This window comes from Corvus cornix, chromosome 9, assembly GCF_000738735.6.
Source record: "Corvus cornix cornix isolate S_Up_H32 chromosome 9, ASM73873v5, whole genome shotgun sequence".
Taxonomy (NCBI): Eukaryota; Metazoa; Chordata; class Aves; order Passeriformes; family Corvidae; genus Corvus; species Corvus cornix.
In genome coordinates this window covers 14825466-14846837 of record NC_046339.1, presented here as the reverse complement: position 1 = coordinate 14846837, position 21372 = coordinate 14825466, and the positions used below count along the sequence as shown (strand labels likewise).

Genomic DNA, 21372 nt, shown 5'->3' with positions numbered 1-21372 from the left:
ATTCAGTCCACGTCCTCATTCAAGAGAGGTTAAAGGGAGGCTTACTTAATATCTATACTCTAAGAATAAATGATCTCTTATTAAATTATATAATCCTGAAGTACTGTATTCACCTGCCAGGCATTTGGTAGCTTACTCCATAAAACCCAGTATTTCCTGTTTTATAAACTATTGTTGTAAGTGCCCAGACTTACTTTAACGTCGCTTTGCTGAAACTGAAATGGGTTTTCATGGGTACCCATCTGATGCTGGGGTGAGCAGGGCCGCAGTTACTGTAGCGGCTGGGAGAAAACAGTTAAGGGCAAACGCAGCCGTGGGGGGGCCAGCAGCTGCTGCAGCGTGCGCGCTCCGTGTCCCAACGCGCCCTCCCTCGCAGGTAGCCTGCGGTGCCCTGCCCGGCTGTGGGGAGGGGCAGGGCTGCCCTCGGAGCAGCGCCGGCGCCTTCGGGCCGCGGCCCCAGCGCTCCGCCCGCCCGCCTGCGCTTCCCTGGCGGCGGGGCCGGAGCTTGCGCACTGCGGCGGGGAGCGGCCGCCCGGCCCTGCCCTGCCCTGCCCTGCCCTACCGGCCCCGCCCGGCCCTGCCCTGCCCTGCCCGCCCGCCGGGGGTGACCTGGCCGGGGCCGCTGCCCAGCTCGGCCGCGGTGCCGAGGGGCAGCGGGGGAGCTGCAACACCGCCCCGCCCGCGCTCGCGTGGGCCTGGCGGAGTCATGGCCGCCCTGTACCAGAGCGCGGACCCGTCCGCCTCGGCCTCACCCAACAAGCTGCTGGCGCTGAAGGATGTGCGGCAGGTGAAGGAGGAGACCACGCTGGACGAGAAGCTTTTCCTACTGGCCTGCGACAAAGGTACCGGCCCCGCCGCACGGCCCGACCCCCCTTGAGGTCTCGGCCGCTCGCTCCGAGGGCCCGAGCCGGGGCCGGGTGTCAGCCCTGCGCTGCCCTCCCCTCGGCCCGGGGTGCGGGTCCCGCCGTGCGGCTGCTGCTGGGGCACCGCGTCGTCCGGGCCCGCCGCCTCCCGCGCGCCCCTGAGCGGGAAAGGAGGCGCGGGGCCGGCTCCTCCTGCGTTCGTGAGGGAGTCCGTTTGTGTCGGATGAATTTGGAAGGTATTTGCTGTGTTCGCTGTTCAAAGAGTCTCTGAGTAGAGAGCTGCTGTAAAATCGGGTCGTATCTAGACATCCCCAGGATAAGCGAGACCAGTATCTTATGATTTGCGCCATTGGTGGCGGATGGGAAGAGATTTTTCTTTCTAAAATATGCTGCTTGCTTTAAGTCTATATTTAGTTACCTTTGAGTCGAAACGTGTCCTTAAATCAAACTGACCTTAACAGGTCTGAAACGTTAGACTCCGAGGTATGCTTTTAATGGTGTGCTGCATGGCTCTGCGTGCTTGGGGCATAAGCATGGCTGCAGGAGCTGGAGCTGCGTCCTGCCCCGAGTTTGGGTTAGCTCACAACCACAGGGGTACTTCTGCAGTGACATTCGCCAGCGAGCTTGGGAGCTTTGCTCTGGGGCTGTCGGTGGTGGGATGCCTTGCTGTTACATAGCCGGTGCAGTCTGTCCTGAACATCAGAGGAAGGCACGTATTTCTGTCTTTAGCTATAAACGTAGGTTCAGAGAACTGAAAGGCTGCATTACAAAAAATGTAACAAAACCCACTTGTCTGTATAACAGCTGGTTCAGTACTCTTGCAGGCTCGGTATGTATTTTACTGCATGTAGGAGTATTCTACATATACTTCTGTAAGTATTCTACACTAAGGTCTGTCTTGGTCATGGTCTTCTATGTTGCAAAGTAATTTGTTATCCTAAAGACAGTTTTGTAAACCACCCGTGCTTTTGTGTGTGTTTGTTTTTAGGACTGGAAGTAAAGGGGTGAATTAAAGTACATGTCTGGTGCTTTCCTGAATAGGGATCTCCTGAAACATCTTTAGTTTTCTCCCTGATGATAGAATGCTTATCTACCTTGACTTCTTACTTGTCTGATACTCTCAGTGTCTGTTGTCAGCTATGGAATAGTGTCGTTTGATGCTGCCTGGTACTTAAAATGTTCACATGCTTTTATTGCTTTATAATATGAAGTGATATCCCTGCCTTACTTGTGCAGGTGACTATTACATGGTTAAGAAACTCTTAGAGGAAAACAGCTCAGGTGGAATGAACATAAATTGTGTGGATGTGCTTGGACGAAATGCTGTTACCATAACCATTGAAAATGAAAACTTGGACATACTACAGCTGCTTTTGGATTATGGCTGCCAGGTATCCAACACACTTTATTAAAAATGTTCAGTGTAGTCATATATCTTCTTTGTTAATCTGTCAGAATTTGGACATAAATACAGTCTGCCTTTTAGGCAGTTCAGTTCTTTTTCCAGTAAATTGGAAAAAGTAATTGTGAAAGTGGTTTCTTCTCACAAGTTGACTTTTCTAGTGGGATTTTATTGGCAAATGTGTAAGTAACATTTTCTATGATATTAACAAGTTTGCATTTTATTTTAAATGTTACTCCTGTTGCTGATATAGTGCATGCATTATATTCAAGAAAAAAAAAAGGGTATATGGTATGAGTGCCTCATATTAACAAGTGTAAAATGCAAAAATCCTTTTGGCTGTAGAGTATATTAACTTTAAAAATGGTAACACAGAAAAATTCATGTTATATTAGTGGATTTTCAGTTAAGGCAAACATGCATTTCTGCAGTGCTTTCTTGTTAAACTTGATCTCTGCTTGATGGCAGGGCACTTTCCTACCAACATGACTTCTTTAACTGTATGCAGCATCTCTGCTGCTGCTGGGAGAGGTGAAGCTATGATGGCTTAAATATGTAAGACAGGGGAAAGTAGCATCTTTTATTACATTGTTTCATATTGGGCAAGAATAAAACCACAAGCTTTTCCCTATCTGAATTAATGGCAGTAATAAAAGCTGTGTAATTTTCTTTTATTTTTTTAGAGCAAAAATCTGAATTTTTGGAAATGAATCAAAAAGAATAATATCATCTGTAGGGAAAATGAAAAGCTGCTTATCTCAGCTTAACAGAAGGTGCAGAAGTGGTTGGTTACCAGCCAAGAAGGAAAAAGCTTATTTTCCTAGCTGGACCCCACAATTACAAATCCAGGGTTGAAGTATCCTGTATGCCTAAGCTGTGTTACACAAACATTTGCTTTTAATGTGTCTAATAACCTGGTAGACTGTGTCTTTAAACTTGATTTTTGCAAGTCTTATGCATCATCTTTGCTGGAAAGTAATTTATGGAATTGATTCTTCTGCTGTTTGTGCAATTAAACAAATTGTCACTAAATCTTTGTGAACTCCTGCAATGGCAACCTGAATTTGTATCCTGATCATATGTCTGGTGATAATACAGAACATCATTTTAGTACTTTAAAAATAAATTAAAAAAATATATTAAAAAAATGCAGTTTGGCTTGAGTTTGTCTCTTTATGCTGTTTAAGTTTCTGCTGTTTTCACATATGTTTTGTTTTCTTTCCTTAGTCCTCGGATGCACTTTTGGTGGCTATTGACTCAGAAGTGGTGGGAGCTGTTGACATTCTACTTAATCACCGACCAAAACGATCCTCCAGACCAACCATTGTGGTTAAGCATTGTTACTCCCTGATTTTTGGTTGGGAAGGCTATTGCTTTTTGGGTATCTGTAATATTTAAAACAATATTCTTAAATTCTGCATCTGTAAAGTGATAGAATCTGGACACCAGGGATTATTTTTGTAGCCTCTTTTGTCTTGAAAGATGAAATACGTTATTTTGCTTTATCACCTAAGGAATCCAGTGGCTTTATACCTGACAAACACATGCCTAGTTCAGAAGAGAAAAAAACCTAGTGGTTATAAATCTTTTCTAGTAGTCTGTTTACAGGGTGGTTAGCAGCCTTGACTTATAAAGGGTTTATTCATGTATTGAAGCTTCATAGATTTTTAGAGCAAATCTATAAACATCAGACCTTTACCTTGAAATGAATCAGTTGAAACATACCTTGTCAATGATTAAGTACCAAAGAACTTTTGAAAGCACAAAGTAGAGGTAGAGGGAGGGAAGGAATAAAGTGTTGTGTAACAGAGTATGGCACTTTCAGGGTATTTTTTCTCCACTTCAGTAGTAAATACAATAATTTTTTTCACGGACTAGACCAGAATAACAGTTTTTAATATCATACGTCTGTTGGAAAAATAGACAGTATTTCTATGTAAATTAACCAGAAACATATCTGGATCTGTTACTGTTTTTCAGTATTTGTCTGACAGGTTGTTACCTGACTGTTGTTACATATTTTTCCTTCTTTTCATATTATGAAACATTGGAAAGTATTTTGAAGGAGAAATTCTTGGTTGAACAGTCAAAAACCCCCTTACATATAGTAGAACTGTAGGTAATAAATTTAGATACTTCCTACATTTTGTTCCAGAAATTAATGGAACGCATTCAGAACCCAGAGTACTCAACAACCATGGATGTGGCACCAGTAATTTTAGCTGCTCATCGTAACAACTATGAAATTCTCACCATGCTGTTGAAGCAAGACATATCATTACCCAAACCTCATGCTGTGGGCTGTGAGTGCACACTGTGCACTGCCAAGAACAAAAAAGATAGTCTGCGACATTCCAGGTAAGACTTAGCAGTCATAGGCCATAATAAAAAGATTCTTAATTCTCAGGTATTGCCTGGGTCAGATTCAGTATGTTTCCTGTTTCTTTTAAGGTAAAGTTTGTGAGTGGATTCCTTTAGTATATTGTAACTCTTTTTGTGAGAGATGGTAGTTCTTGGGGATGGGTTGTGCCTGAAAAGGCTGGTGGGAGGCAGTGGCTTTTTTTGTAATTTTGGTTTTATACTTTCAGTCATTGTGCATAGTCACTAAGTGCCTTTCCTTTCTACCAGTTGTGTCTCAAACACTCTAGCTACCTTTGGCTTGGGGCCATAGGGACTACACAAATAAAATTTTGCTCAAGTTAGTTAATGCTTGGGGGTTTGTGAACTGGCATGAGGAGGTGGCTAATTCTGTATCCTGTTCCTAAAAGAGTTTATGTGGCATGGATTGATGAATGCAAACTAAAGACAATTTTTCTCTTTTATTCTTTGGTATTTTTGAAAGTAGAAAGCTTTTTAATAAAGATTCAAATGAGGAGAGGGATTTAGCAATCTGGGAAGTATTTTGTGTGGTTAACTTGAGAACGTATTTGAGGGTTAAATAAATTTAATATGTGAGAGGATAAAAAATCACAGAGTTCAAAGATTGTAACTGTACTGTAATTACAATACACTATTAATTATTGCATAATTACTCCAGTCTGTATCCAAAATACTAAAAAATAAGAGAAGTGAGAGTATTTGAGTTTTTGGTAGTGAGCTGGTGCAGGCCACCTTCTGGTATCCATCCTATACACCACGCCATTAACTTGAGTATGAGTAAAGATGTCAGGGTATCCCAGGCAGACAAACAGAAATATTTGAGATAGCAGCTCTTATTTAATCTAGAACTTCTGCTGATGTACTGATAACAGTGGAAGTACTGAGGAAAAGAAGAGGGAACCTTTTTGGCTGATTTTGGATACTTAGGGGTTCTAAATATATAATGTATCTTCCAGGACACACTGCGTTTGATGTTTGTAGTGTCTGATTTTAACAATCCAAATTGTTTCATCTTTCAGCTGACTATTTTAGGCAAACCTTTGGAACAGGTTCTGATTTGAAGTTGCTAATGAAATGAAACATCCTCATTTTGCTTGCTGTTCTTTTGTCACAGGTTTCGTCTGGACATTTATCGGTGTTTGGCCAGTCCTGCCTTAATAATGTTAACAGAGGAGGATCCAATCCTACGAGCTTTTGAACTCAGTGCAGACTTGAAAGAACTAAGCCTTGTTGAGGTTGAATTCAGGTAGGAATTGAAAACACAAATCACTTTGAATACTTTTATGAAATTACAGGTGTAGAAATACATATGCATTAGAAAATGTTTATTCCTAATTTTTTGTAAGTGAAGTGTTTAAACTGATAATTAGATGTAATAAGTTATATAATATAATTTATGCCTCATTAGTAGTCATTTTGACAGTTTAATTACTTTAAATCCTTTTAGGTATAGACATTTCAATGCATGTAGTTGCACCAACAGTTCAAATTTCAGCTCTACTCTGCAAAAACAAACAGAAATTATGCTAAATGCTGACTTATTTGGAATTCACGCACCTATTAATCATATCAATATCTCATTAGTACTCTGTACTTTTTTTCTGTATCAGGGTAGAAATATGCAATACCTTGATTATACTGACCTGACTCATGTTGAGAGTTGTTTTGGGTTTTGTTTCTTAATTTTGCTCCTTATTATGTAAGACTTTGAAGAGGGCATGTGTGTATGTATGGTTACATATATATGTGTATATATTTAAAATATGCATATGTGTGTAGAAGACTTCATACTGAAAATGCTCTATATGATGAACAAATGCTCAATATAATTTCATGTTTAAACAACGCAGATTCTACCATTTTGTAACTTACCGGCACAAAAGCTTTCCAAGAATGTGAAAGCAAGTGTTTATATAGAGTAAAATTCTACTTTCCTAAACAACATTTGAATTTTCTGGATTTTAGCTGCTTATCTTTCTTATTAAGAGTTCAATTTTTGGATTTTTGTGATACAGCTTGGTATTAAAATGGACTGTGTGCAAGGTGAGATAAGGAAATCGTGTGGTTTCTTTTCATGTGTTTAATATATTAATACATAATATTTAGTGAATAGACTAGTTTTCAGATGACAGGAATAAAGCAAAACCTCAAACAATTTCCCATCCAGTAGGAAAGTCCAAGTGGTTACTTACCAGTGCCATATTTTGTGACTGCTACACTTTCTCATCTCCTGGAAATAACTCTAAGCTTTAACTCTGTGTATGGAAATCATGACATAAGAATTCGTATACTGTAAGTCTGTTTGTCAGATTTTCTCTAGTGATCTTGCAAACTAAACTGAAGTGTAATTGTCATGTTATGTGGAGAAAACTACTCAGAGTTGTCTTAGGAATGCTTGGACCTTGATATAGGACTTCTGGGGTGGTTTCTTTTAATTTGTCTTGACATATCATACAATCCCAACCAAAAATGTATCATTCGTGATTTAATGGAAAATACAGAACCAGTGGAATAGTACATACTGCTTCTGTGTATTTCAGAAATGATTATGAGGAGCTCGCTCAACAGTGCAAAACCTTTGCTAAAGATTTACTTGCACAGGCGCGGAATTCCCGGGAGCTGGAAGTGATTCTGAATCACACCTCCAGTGATGAACATGTAGACAAGCGAGGATTGTTGGAAGAGAGGATGAACTTAAGCCGTTTAAAACTTGCAATCAAGTATAATCAAAAGGAGGTTTGTCTTTGCAGTAACTTGATAGACTTTCCGTATCATATTTTGCTAGTAATTAATTACTTTGTTGTTCTGCCTCTGGATGCAGAAGTGGAAATAAATTTACAGGAGTTGTAGAAGAGATGTTAATATACAGGGTATCAGTATGTGAAACAGGGATGCTGCAAGATACTGAGTGTTTCTTCAGTGTTTATTGTGGAGATGAATGCAGTATTTTCTGTATTGAAGTATAGACTACTGCTTTTTTATGAACAGCTCTGGTAGTGGTAATTATTTATTCCGATTCTCATTAAATCCTTGCCTAGAGAGGCATGGATCCTTAGGTGCCAGACATGATTTATCATCTTCTCACTGGTCATTAACTGTTCAGCTTTGTCTCAGGCCTTGCCTGTGCTGTTCAGTAATTAGGTTGGACCTGTGCTGGTACAACTGAATAGCCCCTCTGTTCCAGAATAGCAGCACTTTTTATGCCGTCAATATGCAACTTCCTCCATGGAGAAGGTTATTGTCATTTTTGTCCCCTCATAAATTATAACTCTAGTTTTCTGTGCTGGAAGGCAAATGGGTATTTGTGGGATTCTAGTACAAGGATCAAGGATAGAGTGGAAGTTTCCTTTTCATGCAAAATCCATTTTTAGTTAGCATTTGCAAAAGGAATTATATAATTTTGTCTGTTCTACATGTCTAGGCTTAAACTGTTTGTGAAACTGTTGAAATACATAGCATTTAAAAGTCATAAACTGTAGTTCTGGGCTGCCCTACAACCAGCATTACACATTTCTGGAATGCATTCATTAAGCACACTGAAGTATTTTGGTGTTCCTCTGGGTTTGAGCATAGCTTGTTTTTACTACAGGTCTTGGAAAATAACAACTTTTTTGTGCTGTATGAGGAAAGTATCTGCAGAACTTGTTTTAGTCCTGACAAGATTACTGTAGAGACAGTTTTTGTGATGCATTATAAAATGTGGTAACAGCAAGGTTCTTTTTGTTGGTATTTTTTCAACTAAATGACAAACGATTCTCTAATGAGATACATTCTTTTGTAACTCTGCGGTGTGATGTTATTGATATGCTAGATTCTAAATAATTAAAAATCAAAACTAATTCTTAAACTGAAAACCATTAGAAGTCTAGTGTGTATAATTTACGTTTAGTTGCTGGCTCTAGAAGGAAATTAAAATAACGGATGTTTATGTTCATCGTGGGTCCATAGCAATTAGGTCTCTTACAAGATAATTATTTCAAGTTGATGTTCTTGCCTTTTCCTGTTAAGTGGTAGCTACATATAGTTAGAAAATTAATTTTAATGATGTGACTTAGTAATGTGTATTAAGAAACCTGAGAGTGATTCCTTGTTTGTTTCTCCCCCTCCTTCCCCCCCAGTTTGTTGCCCAGTCCAACTGCCAGCAGTTTCTCAACACGGTGTGGTTTGGACAGATGGCCGGCTATCGGCGCAAGCACACCTGCAAGAAGATCCTGACTGTTCTGATGGTTGGCATTTTCTGGCCAGTTTTGTCCCTGTGTTACTTGTTAGCCCCTAAATCTCGAGTAGGTCGAATAATTCACACTCCTTTTATGAAGTTTATTATTCATGGAGCTTCGTATTTCACATTTCTGTTATTACTTAATTTGTATTCCCTTGTCTACAATGAGAATAAGAAGAATACCATGGGACCAGCCCTGGAGAGAATTGACTATCTTCTGATAATATGGCTTATTGGTAGGTATGATTTGAGTGATTGGATGACAACTGCAGAATATATATAAAATTGCCAGTTAAGTGGTACATCAGCAGTAAGTAATAACTCAGTCTTTCATTAGCAGTTCTGTAATGCTTGACTGGAGAAGTAGTTAATAATAAAACTTGGACTTGCTGCAGTGTTGGCACGTGGTTTAAAGATAAAAGTATATGTTGTGTATGTTTATGTATTCATGTTCCATCTTAGTGTAAGAGATTTAAGGTGTGCATTTACCTCATGCTTTTTTCGAAACACAAAAACAAGTATTTTTTCCCATGTTATGGTCTTCCATGTTTCTGTATGTCATGGTCACCGATTATCGTAACTGTACCAGAAAGGCTGCATGTCACTTCTGGTTGATGCAGCAGAGGGAGCACAATTATAATTTTTGTTGAGTTCTCAAGAACTTTTGGTTGAAAATTCATAGAACCTTTTACCTTGTTTTTGGTTGTCTGGCATGCAATTTTTTTTACATTAAAATTTGCCTTTCTTAATGTAAGGTAATTAGATATGTATCATTTGTATCATTGGACTTGTAAAAAGCAGTGATAGAGTGAAAAACAACACAGTTTTTTTCTAAGTAATTCTGTGGGTGATTTATTTCATATTTTAGGGTGAGGGGTTTTTTGTGTAATAGTGGTTCCTTTCACAATTGAGCTGTATTAAAACTGTTGAGCAATTCTTGCAGATCTTGGAAATATTTAGTATCCCCCACGCAAGTACAGGCAGGTCTTAAAAGAAACTTGAAAACTTCAAATTTTGAGTACAATTCAGATTCCTCCTTTGCTTCGAAATTAAATATTATAATTTTATAAATTCTTTTGTTCCATCAAGTCTGCTGTAGACAAAGTATGTCATTAGGTGGTCTTGGTAATTTTAATTAAAGGCTATAGACATGTATTTTTTTCTGCATGTAATATTCTAATGTGGATTTCAAGTAGGATTTAAAAATTATATCTAAGCAACATAATCATTAAAATCAGGTTATTTTTCACATTATTGAATCTCAAGTTTTTAAATAGTAATTGCATTTATAATTAAATGCTTATTTTATAATGACATTATACTGATTCCATAAAAATATTCTAAGTTGATAAAGACCGTATTTAGAAAATGTTCTACAAAATCAACTGGAATGAAAAGAATCAAGTATCAAGGATTCACTTACATTATTATATTCCATAGTCCCATTAAAATACTCCCTAAAAATCATTGTCAGAATGGCCACAGCAGAATTTCTAATGTTTCAGGCTAGTAGCAAGTTTTGTGTTGTTCTGGCTAAACTTTCAAAATCATGAATACAAATGTCTTCCATGCGAAAATGAAACAACAGAACTCCAGTTCTTGTGTGTGTAAATACCATCTTCTCCATTTCCTTTTACTGATTCTGTAACAAGTTTAGTGTAAAATACATGGTGATCATATGTAAAATAATATCTGTTCAGTACAATGGCTTCACTTCCCTGTTGGTTTTTTTTTTTTGGTTTTTTTTGCCTGCAGGAATGGTGTGGTCAGATGTCAAGAGGCTCTGGTACGATGGTTTAGAAGATTTTTTAGAAGAGTCCCGCAATCAGCTTAGTTTTGTCATGAATTCCTTGTATTTGGCAACTTTTGCCCTCAAAGTTGTTGCCCATAACAAGGTGAGCACCAATCTTCATAGATCCAAAGCTCCTCTGGGACTGGCTGAGCAAATATGATTTTAGTACATTGCTGCAAAATACGTTAAGGTACATTACATGTGGTATGTTAGTAGTAGGGTGTTGTGGTTAAGTGTAAACATTAGTAATAGCCTAAAGTGTGGGTGCAGTGTAAGCTTTGGGCTTAAATGCTCTCTGTGGTATGGGCCATGGAGCTGTCAAGACCTTGGCTCTTGCTGCACCTTGGTCTTCAGAGAATAGTTGATGAGGCAAATAGCAGTTAGAAAACATATCAAGACATGTCTAAGTGCTTGGAAACCCCAAACAGAGCTAATGTCTTCCTTGTAAGAACTGGCTAGTCTTCCAAATGGCTTGAGTTTTGTTTAGGGAAATGCATCTCATCAGATTTGGCATTTGAGCTTGCCTGATTCCATAGGTCAGTACTTTGCAGAAAGCTAATAGTATTCTCTGTGTTTGGATTGCCTGATGCCTTTTTGTTGCGGAAAGTTTTATTTCGCTTTTGAGTACATATACTCGAATGTCATAAGTGGCGGTGGTGGATTTTTAATTGATTTTTGCTTGGTGGGGCTTTTTTGATTGGGGTTTTCTTTGGTAGTAAGGATAAAAGCCCTGAGACTATAGAGGAGCCTTGCCTTGTCTCTATAAAAAGCCATCTGGATTTGATTGAAAATACGAGTTTTGAAAATTATTATTGCCATTCTATTGCATGTGTTGTTAACCACACAGCACATGGCAAACTGCCAGGCCAATTGAATGTGTATATTTCAGCAAAATCCAAGCCAGTGCAGTAGCACCGTTATTGTGTCTTGAAAACTGTAAGTTGACAGCTGTCTGGCAGTTGGGAGGGAAATAAACTGGTTCAGTTCTACCCAACTTGGTGTTTGGCTCATTTCCCTATCCTAGCATTGATTCAGAGGCTGGTAATCATTTAAAAAGGAAGGCTCCATTTCTTGGAAAAAGACTAGAGGGAGAATGCCACATTGGGCTGCCTTCCCAGCCATTTGCTTTGCAACCAGCATGTCTCTAGTATTAGTTCCTTTGCAGAGATAAGAGCCCATTGTTGCCAATTTAAATTGTAACCTTTTTGAAGATGCATGACTCCTGTCCTATAGACTAGGCATATAATGGGGGTTTTGCCCCTTTTATATGGCAAAATTTATTTTAATAGTTTATAAATCATATAGAAAACCAAATAAAAATGTTCAGTTTGTATCTTAGGTCCATTGTAGGCACTGAAACTGTAAGAAATAAAGGAAGAGTCTCTGTAGCAGAAAGATTTGTACACATGAAATGCAGTGTATAAAAAATACTTACCCCTATTTAGTGCCATCTTTGTGCAGCAGACTTTTGGGCAAGTTATTATAAAGCAGCTGTGAGTTCCTTAGTTTTCGAATGTCCATTTTGAGACAGCAGAAGCTGGTAATATAAATGCTGAATGTTTGAGCCAAACTGAAAGTTAGCAATCTGTGGATATTCCCTGAGTAAGTTGAATAGTAGTACTTAGTGGATAATACTTCAATCAACAGTTTACTTGTGACTCCCATTCTCTGCAGCCACTGATAAAATCTGTTGAAGGAGCCCCAAGTCATAAGTCTTTCCAAAACTGGTTAAGATCAGCTGTCACCACACAGCAACTGCATGTGTACATCGGTTTTCTTTGTAGCATTTCAATCTTATTTTTGATTGAGGCCTATTGTAGTAGGCAATGTATGTGTTTATAAAGTGCCTAAGTCCCTGTTTCAATAGACCATGCAAAACAGAGTAGAAGTGAAAGCAGAACAGAGGAATAAATGGTTTGAACAAGTGAGTGGCAGAGTTAGGTGTTGAATTTAAATTGTCTGATTTCTGGCTCCCTCTGGAATGGCTTTTAAAATGCCTTTGTCTGAAAGAGGTATGACATCTATGAGTGATATATGTTCATTTCATTTATGCTCTTACCTGTTTTGGAAGCAGAAGTGGGGAGAGGTGTATGGGTGAATTTCTGTATTTATAATGTCAGTGATCTCAATTTGTCCTTTTTATGTTGCAGTTTCATGATTATGCTGAAAGGAAGGACTGGGATGCATTCCATCCTACCCTAGTGGCAGAAGGTCTTTTTGCCTTTGCAAATGTTCTTAGTTACCTGCGTCTCTTCTTCATGTACACAACCAGCTCCATTCTGGGACCACTCCAGGTGAATATAATTACTGCTCGAAAAAGTATTAAACCTAATTTGCTGTCAAGAGTCTTACTGAAAATAGGAAAAGAAGATGTTAAAGAAAGAAAGTGAAAAGTAGAAGGAAGTGATACTGCATTGAAGTTTGATTTTTTTTTTTTAAATTAATCTCTTGTGTAAAACATACTGATTTAGATGGGCAAAGGTAAGAAAAAGAGTGAAAGACCTTGTGTAGTTCAGTTAAGGTATTCTTCCATGATAGCTGTACCTATACTGTCTTTTTGTTTTCATCTGTTTTAAGCTTAACATACCACCTAAGTTTTCACAGTTGAAAAGTGTAAGGATCAGGTTCTTCCTGTAAAGTTTTATGCAAATAATTGCCTTCTTATCTCTAAAGAGATAGATGAATGAAGTGTGTAGCAAGGAAGAGTAATCAAGAGCCTTTCTGTTTATGTCTGTGATCTCATTGAAGCTACACCTTGAGTTGTGCAAATTGCTTTTGTTTGAAAAATATAAATCTCTCGAGTATTGCAATAGTCACCCATTTATTGGCAGTTATAAGAAGGGAGAACAGGTTTCTTCTTACTCGGAATTTGTTGGAGCCTTCCAGTGAGTAGGGATGACAGTAAAACCTCCCACATTTTAATTACCTAATTTTCTGTTATACATTTTAAATGGAAATGTATTTGCACACTTCGAAAAAAATATTGAAGTCTTGGTGTTGCATTAAGCATTAGGGTTGTACAGATTGATTGAACACTGAAGTCACTCCACATTTTAAAGAGATTCACTGTTGAATGTGCATATTTATTTATGTACTAGATCTTTCACAAGTTTTTTATTAGAAGGCTGTGTTATGAAATTTTCCAAGTAAATAAAAACAGTCAACAGTCACGCCATTCAGAGGCACACAGGAGCTTATGTTATTACTGCTGGCCGAGGGCTGGTGCAACAACTCTTGCAGTATTTACTGAAAGTAGGTCACAAAGTTCAAATGGTGGTAATCAAATATGGCATGGAAACCCAACAGTGGGGGGCGGGGGAAGGCAGCTACCCTGTTCTGTTGGCTCTTAAGAGTTATTTTTAAGCATTCAGTTACTTGACTCATTGGTTAATAAAACCTGTTATAATCCAGATTTGTAAATTGGCTGTATGTGGTGCTTTTTATTGTTAACGGAAAGTAGAATAATACTCCCCTAGATTAGATAATTAGATTTCAAGTGCTTAGAAATTGTAAATACTTAGAGAGGGAAAGTGTAAACCTATGAAGAAAGCAACTGGCATTTGGGATGGGTTATTACACTCTATGCCAAACAAAACAGTTTCAGGCAGTTTGGACTTTTTGTGCATTCCTGTTTCATCTACTTTGTCTCTCTCTTAGCTGGAGCCATGTGTGAATTAAAAGGTGAATGTTGTTGGGATTTGGGTTGGGGTTTTTTCCTTAAAGGGTTAGATGTGATGAAACAGTTCAATGGGGAGTACAGTCATCCTCTGACCAAACACGCACACAGTTGGTGCAGAGCTCTGCCCACAGCTGCAGAGTCTCCATGACCATTACAGACTGTACAAACTCTGAATGTGCTGTGCTGCAGGAGGTACTGGGTGAGTTTCCAGCAGCAAAGGAGGGAGCAGGAATTCATCTCCAGAAAAGCTGTGCTTGCAAAACCTGGCAATTGTGTTACAGTTCTGGACTATGATTTGGTACAGATTTTGATTCATATAAGACTAGGCTTTCCACACACCGATTTATATAGATTAGATTTACCCAATCCCTTTTTACATATATTTGCATTCTTTATAATGGTACACTGTTCTGAAGAAGTTTGTAGGAAGACTAATTAAATTATGTAAACACTTTATGCTGGGTCTGTGTAAAACATTGTGCTTATGTCAAAAGCAAATCAAAGTCTTTCCTTTGGAAAAAAATCACAAGCGTTTGTTTAGGTTTTTTTTAAAGGTGCTGTATTTCTAACGTTGCAAAGTTCTGTATAGGGTATTTTGAATTAGAAACTAATGATCCAGCTTTACTGTCATGCCTTCTATGCTTTATTCTTCAATTTCTGTGTGCCTACACACGTGTTTATTTGAAATCATATATAAAATGTACAGTGAACTAAGTCTGTATTCTGCAGATGGGCTTTGGTATACTGGCTGGTTTTTTATTAGTGATAAATTATGATTCCAAATGTTTTGATTAATTCAGTGTTCTTCTAAATATTTTATTAACTTTCTATGATGGCATTTTATGTTCAAATGTGTTTACTGCTTTTGTCTGTTGACCTGTGAGTTCCTTATTACCATTCGTATTGCAAATAAATAACAAGGTGTACATAATATTGCTTATGGTTATTTGGAGGATACTGTTTTTCCAGGTGATGTTAAAGCTACTTACATTTTCTTTTTAATATCTAGAATTTTTCTCTGAAGAACAGTGTACAAGGGTATCTCCTGACCTCAAGGTCTGTTTAGCATATCAAAATTTAACTTAAATATGTAAAATGTAAATAGATTTTTTGTTGATCAAAGGCTGAAGGAGACAATACAAATAAAAATAACTACATGTTTAACTAAAATTAGAAATAAATCTATTTCACAGATTTCAATGGGGCAGATGCTACAAGATTTTGGAAAATTTCTGGGCATGTTTCTTCTTGTCTTGTTCTCATTCACAATTGGATTGACACAACTTTATGATAAAGGATTTACTGTAAATGAAGAAAAAGACTGTGCGGGCATTTTCTGTGAACAACAGAGCAATGACACATTCCATTCGTGAGTTTGATATCTGTAACATAACTGCATTGTTTGAGCCCTTAATCCCTAGTAATTAAACAAATTTGACTGGATTTTTTCACTGATCTTGAATTTACATTAAACACTTTTGGTGTTAGGTTTACCTAACCAGATTTTTTTTCTTGTTTTTGTAGGTTTATTGGTACATGTTTTGCTCTCTTTTGGTATATATTCTCCCTGGCACATGTTGCAATCTTTGTGACACGTTTTAGCTACGGTGAAGAATTACAGTCTTTTGTGGGTGCTGTTATTGTTGGGACCTACAATGTGGTGGTTGTGATAGTATTAACTAAACTCCTTGTGGCAATGCTTCACAAAAGTTTTCAGCTGATAGCAGTAAGTGGTTTCTGATTAATTGCCAATTACCAGTATCTTTTGATTTTACACAAATTTCTTCCTGTGATGTGTAGACTTATTATCTACAGACCTCATGGACGAGCTCTGTCTGTGAGCTCGTATTTTTCCTTCAAATAAGAGCTGCTTATTTACTTGGATAAAAAAAAATTGTAATGTTCATGTTGAATGTGTGCAGGGCTTTGGCCCACTGAGAATTGATGACTTTCTAGATACAATGGCTGTTCAAATGCTGGTTTTGGTATGTGTGGTGCTTTGGCATTTGATATGGGGTTATACCTTCTGAATTTTATACTAGAGTATATAGTGAATTGTAGAAAGATGTACTTATTTTAAGTATTTAATATTAGACTATTCAAACAAACCTATTAAAATACTCTGTAATCTATCTATTAAAATGCTGTATAACCAAAGTTAAATAATGGTCAGTTTTTCAGGTATGAGAAAATTAAACTTACAAAATAACCTGTTAATATTTCTGCTTCTTTTCTCTGTTAATGTTTCTGATGTATTAGAATCATGAAGATAAGGAGTGGAAGTTTGCTCGTGCCAAGCTTTGGCTTAGCTACTTTGATGATAAATGCACACTCCCTCCACCTTTCAACATTATACCCTCTCCCAAGACTATCTGTTACCTTTTCAACAGTCTCAGTAAATGGATCTGCTCTCATACATCAAGTGGCAAAGTGAAACGTCAGAACAGCCTAAAGGTGAGGAATGATTGGGAAAGCTCTAGGCTCTGCAGCTGGAAAGGTGCTGCTTGCTAAAATGAAGTAGCAGATTGCTGCATGAAGCTGCCTGTCATAAGATGAATGCTACTAAGATAAATAGGAGCTACAGAATAATGTGTGTCACATCCAAGATAAATAAGTGTTACCTATTTCTTCTTAAGTAAGGTTCTATTAACTTTCTGGTTTGGGAATTTCAACCCGCTTCCCTCCAACCCCCAATTCCCCCAGAAACAGTCAGGGAAAAATGCTTGGATTGAATGAAAATACGTAAAAACCTCAAGGAAGTATGTGCTAATCTCAAAAATGGTGAGGTTAGAATATTCTTTGGAGAAGGTAATTGATTTTAAACATATTACAGAAGTGTCAGAATAAACAACCAAAAAAGATCACGGAAGCCTCTCATTGTTGGGGAAGGGATTTTTTATTTGTTTATTTTATAAACATTTTTTTTGTACCCTGCAATTTTGCGTACTAATTTTGCATCTTCTTGCTGATGAAAATAGCATTAAATAAACAAATTTAAACACTTTATGGAATTTGCACTGAGAGGCATTCAGGGTTATGGAACTCTTAATTGCTCACAGAACAATTACCAAGCCAGGTAGATAAAAATTCTCAGTTTTGTTGGTACAGCAGATTATAATTTAATTTGAATTTTGTGGACAATTTATAGGCATTGTATATTTGTGCACATCAGGATGTGTTTATAAAATTGCTTTGTTATTTTGTTCATATTTCTTCTCTGTATAATTGTATACAGGCTTTAGGGCTCAAAAATCACTTGCATAGTAAATATCTTATATTTGTTTAAAGGAATGGAGAAATCTGAAACAGAAGAGAGATGAGAATTACCAGAAGGTGATGTGTTGCTTAGTCCACCGTTACTTGACTTCCATGAGACAGAAGATGCAAAGTACAGATCAGGCCACTGTGGAAAACCTCAATGAACTGCGGCAGGACTTGTCAAAATTCCGGAATGAAATGAGAGACCTGCTTGGCTTTCGGACTTCTAAATATGCTATGTTTTATCCAAGAAACTAAGGCCTAACTTTTAAACAAAAGGTGTGTGCTTTTAGATACCATAGGTGGAAGTGTTGACCTAATTCTTTTGCCAGATCGTATAGACGAGAAGATTATTGCACAAAAATACATTTGAAAATGCGTTTGCATGAGTTGCAGCTCGGTGCCCAAGATGTCAAAATGAATGCAAAAACAGATACACTAATTTTCTTAACCTCTTAATCTTGGTGTGTATATAAAAATTTGTATATAGGAGTTTTCTAAATGTTCCTCAGACTGTCTGTGGCTGTCAGGTGTTAGAGCTTCATAACTAGCACAACATGTTTCTTTCTTCTATTTTTGCTGTTTGTTCTTTTTTGATACTTGTTTTTCAAGTTGTGGGAGAAGACAGACTTTTTAAAATAAAAATCCAGCCTGTTTATTTTTAATAGAAAAGTCAGATAAAGAATAATAGAAAATTTCCAGCACAGTTGGAAATTATGTATGACTGTAGGTTACAGTGCACATGAAGACTGTATGGCTCTGAAAGAGGCAGTTCTAGTTTTGTATGTTAACACTGACTGTAAACTAACATTTATAGAATACAGCAAATCAAATCATCAAGACTTTTCACTTTGGTGGGAACATTGACATTTTGAACACAAAACAGACCATTTCTTGAATGTTTATCATTATGTGTAAGACAATCAAACCCTGCTTGGATTTTTCAGCAGTGCCTCAATAGTACATTTTAATATACATGTTAGGATTGAGAACAGAATTTTAAAACCAACCTGTGAACATTAAATGTTTAGTATCTTGGGTTTTTAAAATCTAGATAAATTATTTGAATTATTAAAATCTATGATTTCATGAAAATGAGGTGGAGCCACATGAGTGCTATTGGTTGCAGTGCTGAACAATTCCTGTGAACCGTTCTCCACTTCTTTCTGTGAGGTCATTGAGTCTTGTCATTGGAGTGATGTACTTTAGAAGGGTCTGCTTGACAGATTTTACATATCCTATATTTAAATTTTTCTTTTTTCCTGTTTTTTAGCAGAATTGTTGCCAAGCTAGACATTATTTTTTGTGTCAGGAAAACTGTGTTTTGTGAAAATAGTTTATTTGACTTTGCTTACAATGGACAGTAAGGGCTTTGTGGATTTTCTGTGCTAGAGGGTCCTATATGGCTTTATATGCTTGTATATAATTCAAGCTGACAAACTGTAATTGAGAAATGTGAAATTCCCCTATTTTTAATTACAAAGTAAGTATATTCATGACAGCTAAAGGATTGATTAACAGTTTTAGTATTATGATGGTGCTCTTCTGAAATGGTCGTATGTCCGGAAGGCGCAGGTAGCCATTGAGGTCTTTGATTGCAGTTGATTTTGGGAGATTGACAGAGTGGGTGCTTACGTGAATGTTTACTTTTTTGAAGGAATTCTTATAAAACTCTTTCTTGTAAAGGTGATATATTTTCCGTACTATGAAATTATGTATTTCTGAACTAGGTGTTAATACTCTGCTTCTAGAAGTGTTAAGAGTATAGAGGAATTCTGATATGTGTTGGCTTTTCATGGGAATAGGAAGTTAACGTCCTGGTTGAAAGCAAAGAGGATCAGTGAGTTTTGTATTTGGACTGAGATCTCGTGTTTGAATAATGCACCAACATAAAAACTATGTGCTGTGTATGTTGTGTATATTCAAGAAAGGAAGCAAATAAAAGCTCTTTGAAAAATATGGTTGTACGGTTGGTCATATTGCAAACACATTCTATCAGTTACCACATTGAAAGTATTTTCTTTGTCATGCTGAGGTAGTAAGTTTAAGGAAGGTAGGTGGTGTTAATGTGTTACTGCCTTTTTCCTTCTGGACCCCTCCTGTTCGGTTCATTGAAATGGCTTCATGCAGTGCCATGAAGTGATGCTGGTTCCAGACCAGCTGGGTTAGATCCCAGATGCACTGTCAGCTGTTTGGCACTGGGATGGTTAGTTGTGGGAAGCTGGGGGTGTTGAGAGTATGAATGAAGGAGCTAATGGAGCTATTTCTGAGTGCTTTTCATACATTGAGCAGAGTCACTCAGAGCTACCTTGCTCATTGTCTTGTGGCACTGCATTCTACTACAGTGTAGATGTCCTTAGGAAGAATTGTTGTACTTCAAGGCTCTCGGGGACCTTGGATTCGAACTGGGATTTCTGGAGTTTTTACTTGTCACTGAAACACAAACCTGTAGAATGAGAGAGACAGAAAGAGAGAAGTTTGTTCCCTGCCCTACCTTAGTTATATGACACTTTGCATCTCTGTTTTATTTGAAAGCCGTTGTAGTCTTCCTCTCTACTGGGCTACTAATCAGTACTGAGTGCTTTGTTCTCTGTACTCAATTTTGTCTCATCATCTAGATTTTCCTAGTTCACATATGTTAAACATGCTATTGCTTTCTCATTTGGCAGTTTAGTACTGGCTGTTCCAAGGTCTCCCTTACGCACATTCACAGAATAGTTCTGGACAGGCACAGAAACAAAATTTTACATATTAAAAAAAAAGTTTGGAGAAGCTGGAGTTGGCTATAGGATTCAGAGCTTCCTTGTACAAATTTTAGTGCAAGTCATTAAAGGACTGAGTAGAGTTTTTGAGACAACTGGAAAAGGTTGATTTTTCTTCCCTTTCATGTTAATGTCTGTTTTGTCTTAGACCTAACTTTGCCTTGATAAATGAAAAATTGAGATGAAAATTTTCATACCTGCATTTGGAGCAGGAAGGTCAAATCACTAATTACTGGAAATCAGCTTACTTTATGCTCTTGCTAAACTATGGTCTTGATTGTTATTTCAATAGAAATTATTTCAGAAATCGTGTTGTTGGTTGTTTGGTTGCAAGTTGGATTTTAAATGTTTGAAGTTTACAGTCACTACAAACTGCATTTAAAAACTTGTAACAGTTGTTACCTGTGCTTTGTAACCAACTCTTACTTGAGAAAACTGGCACTGCTCCGTGTTCCTCTGTTCCCTGTTTCAGGCCTACTGCTACCAGTGCATTGATCTGGGAAAGGAACTGGGGAAAGGAACTGGTCTAAAGGGAGCATTGAGAAGAGCAGGCAGGAGCTTTCCCTACCTTCCATTTGGTAGACGATGAATAAGCTGCCAGACCTTTCTTGCCTCACTGAAAAAAGCTGCGTGACAGATGGGCATGTCATCATAAATAAAAATAGATGGTTGTAGTTCAAGACAGCTCCAAGCATGATTTCCACATTGCTTTTCCCCAGGCTGCTGCCAAGAAATGCAGAGAGCACTGTGCATAAAATCCCTTAATCTGCATAGGAATTAATGCTGGAAAATTAAAATTCCGATTTAAAAGTTTTAAAATTACAAAACTACATCTGCTTTGCAAAAAAATGTTGCTGTTGGTTCCACAGAGAAATGCTGTTTGGTTTGGTCAGTCAGGCAATGCAATCTTTGAAGTGTGGCTGAAGCACTGAGCTGCTAGATGTGAGCTGCCAGCACAGCCTCTTTGAAGAGAGGCTGCTGTGCTGCCGAGTTGCACTGTGCAGTGCCTCTTGGCATT

At 37.8% G+C, this 21372-nt stretch overlaps 1 protein-coding gene across 4 annotated transcripts; it reads left to right on the top strand.

The window, feature by feature from the left end:
- Nucleotides 1-484: 484 nt before the first annotated feature.
- On the top strand, nt 485-19551 carry TRPC1 (transient receptor potential cation channel subfamily C member 1). 4 transcript variants are annotated; one of them, XM_039556672.1, is made up of 14 exons: nt 485-842; nt 2100-2254; nt 3493-3594; nt 4421-4623; nt 5759-5890; nt 7185-7380; nt 8763-8927; nt 9033-9099; nt 10619-10758; nt 12806-12949; nt 15528-15703; nt 15859-16060; nt 16594-16788; nt 17623-19551. In XM_039556672.1, the coding sequence occupies exons 1-14, from the start codon at nt 707-709 to the stop codon at nt 17848-17850; spliced, it is 2241 nt and encodes a 746-aa protein (XP_039412606.1). In that variant the 5' UTR covers nt 485-706; the 3' UTR covers nt 17851-19551. The 4 variants fall into 4 exon arrangements, with proteins under 4 accessions (XP_039412606.1, XP_039412605.1, XP_010404417.1 ...); XM_039556671.1 differs by having other exon boundaries at nt 8763-9099; XM_010406115.3 differs by lacking the exon at nt 485-842 and adding an exon at nt 862-1099 and having other exon boundaries at nt 8763-9099.
- The last annotated feature ends 1821 nt before the right edge of the window (nt 19552-21372 follow it).

Coding starts and splice junctions, on each gene's coding strand:
- TRPC1 (XM_039556671.1), top strand. CDS start 707: ATGGCCGCCCTGTACCAGAGCGCGGACCCGTCCGCCTCGGCCTCACCC. Junction 9,100..10,618: donor TCTGATAATATGGCTTATTG/GTAGGTATGATT, acceptor TTTTGCCTGCAG/GAATGGTGTGGTCAGATGTC. Junction 16,061..16,593: donor AAAGTTTTCAGCTGATAGCA/GTAAGTGGTTTC, acceptor CTGATGTATTAG/AATCATGAAGATAAGGAGTG.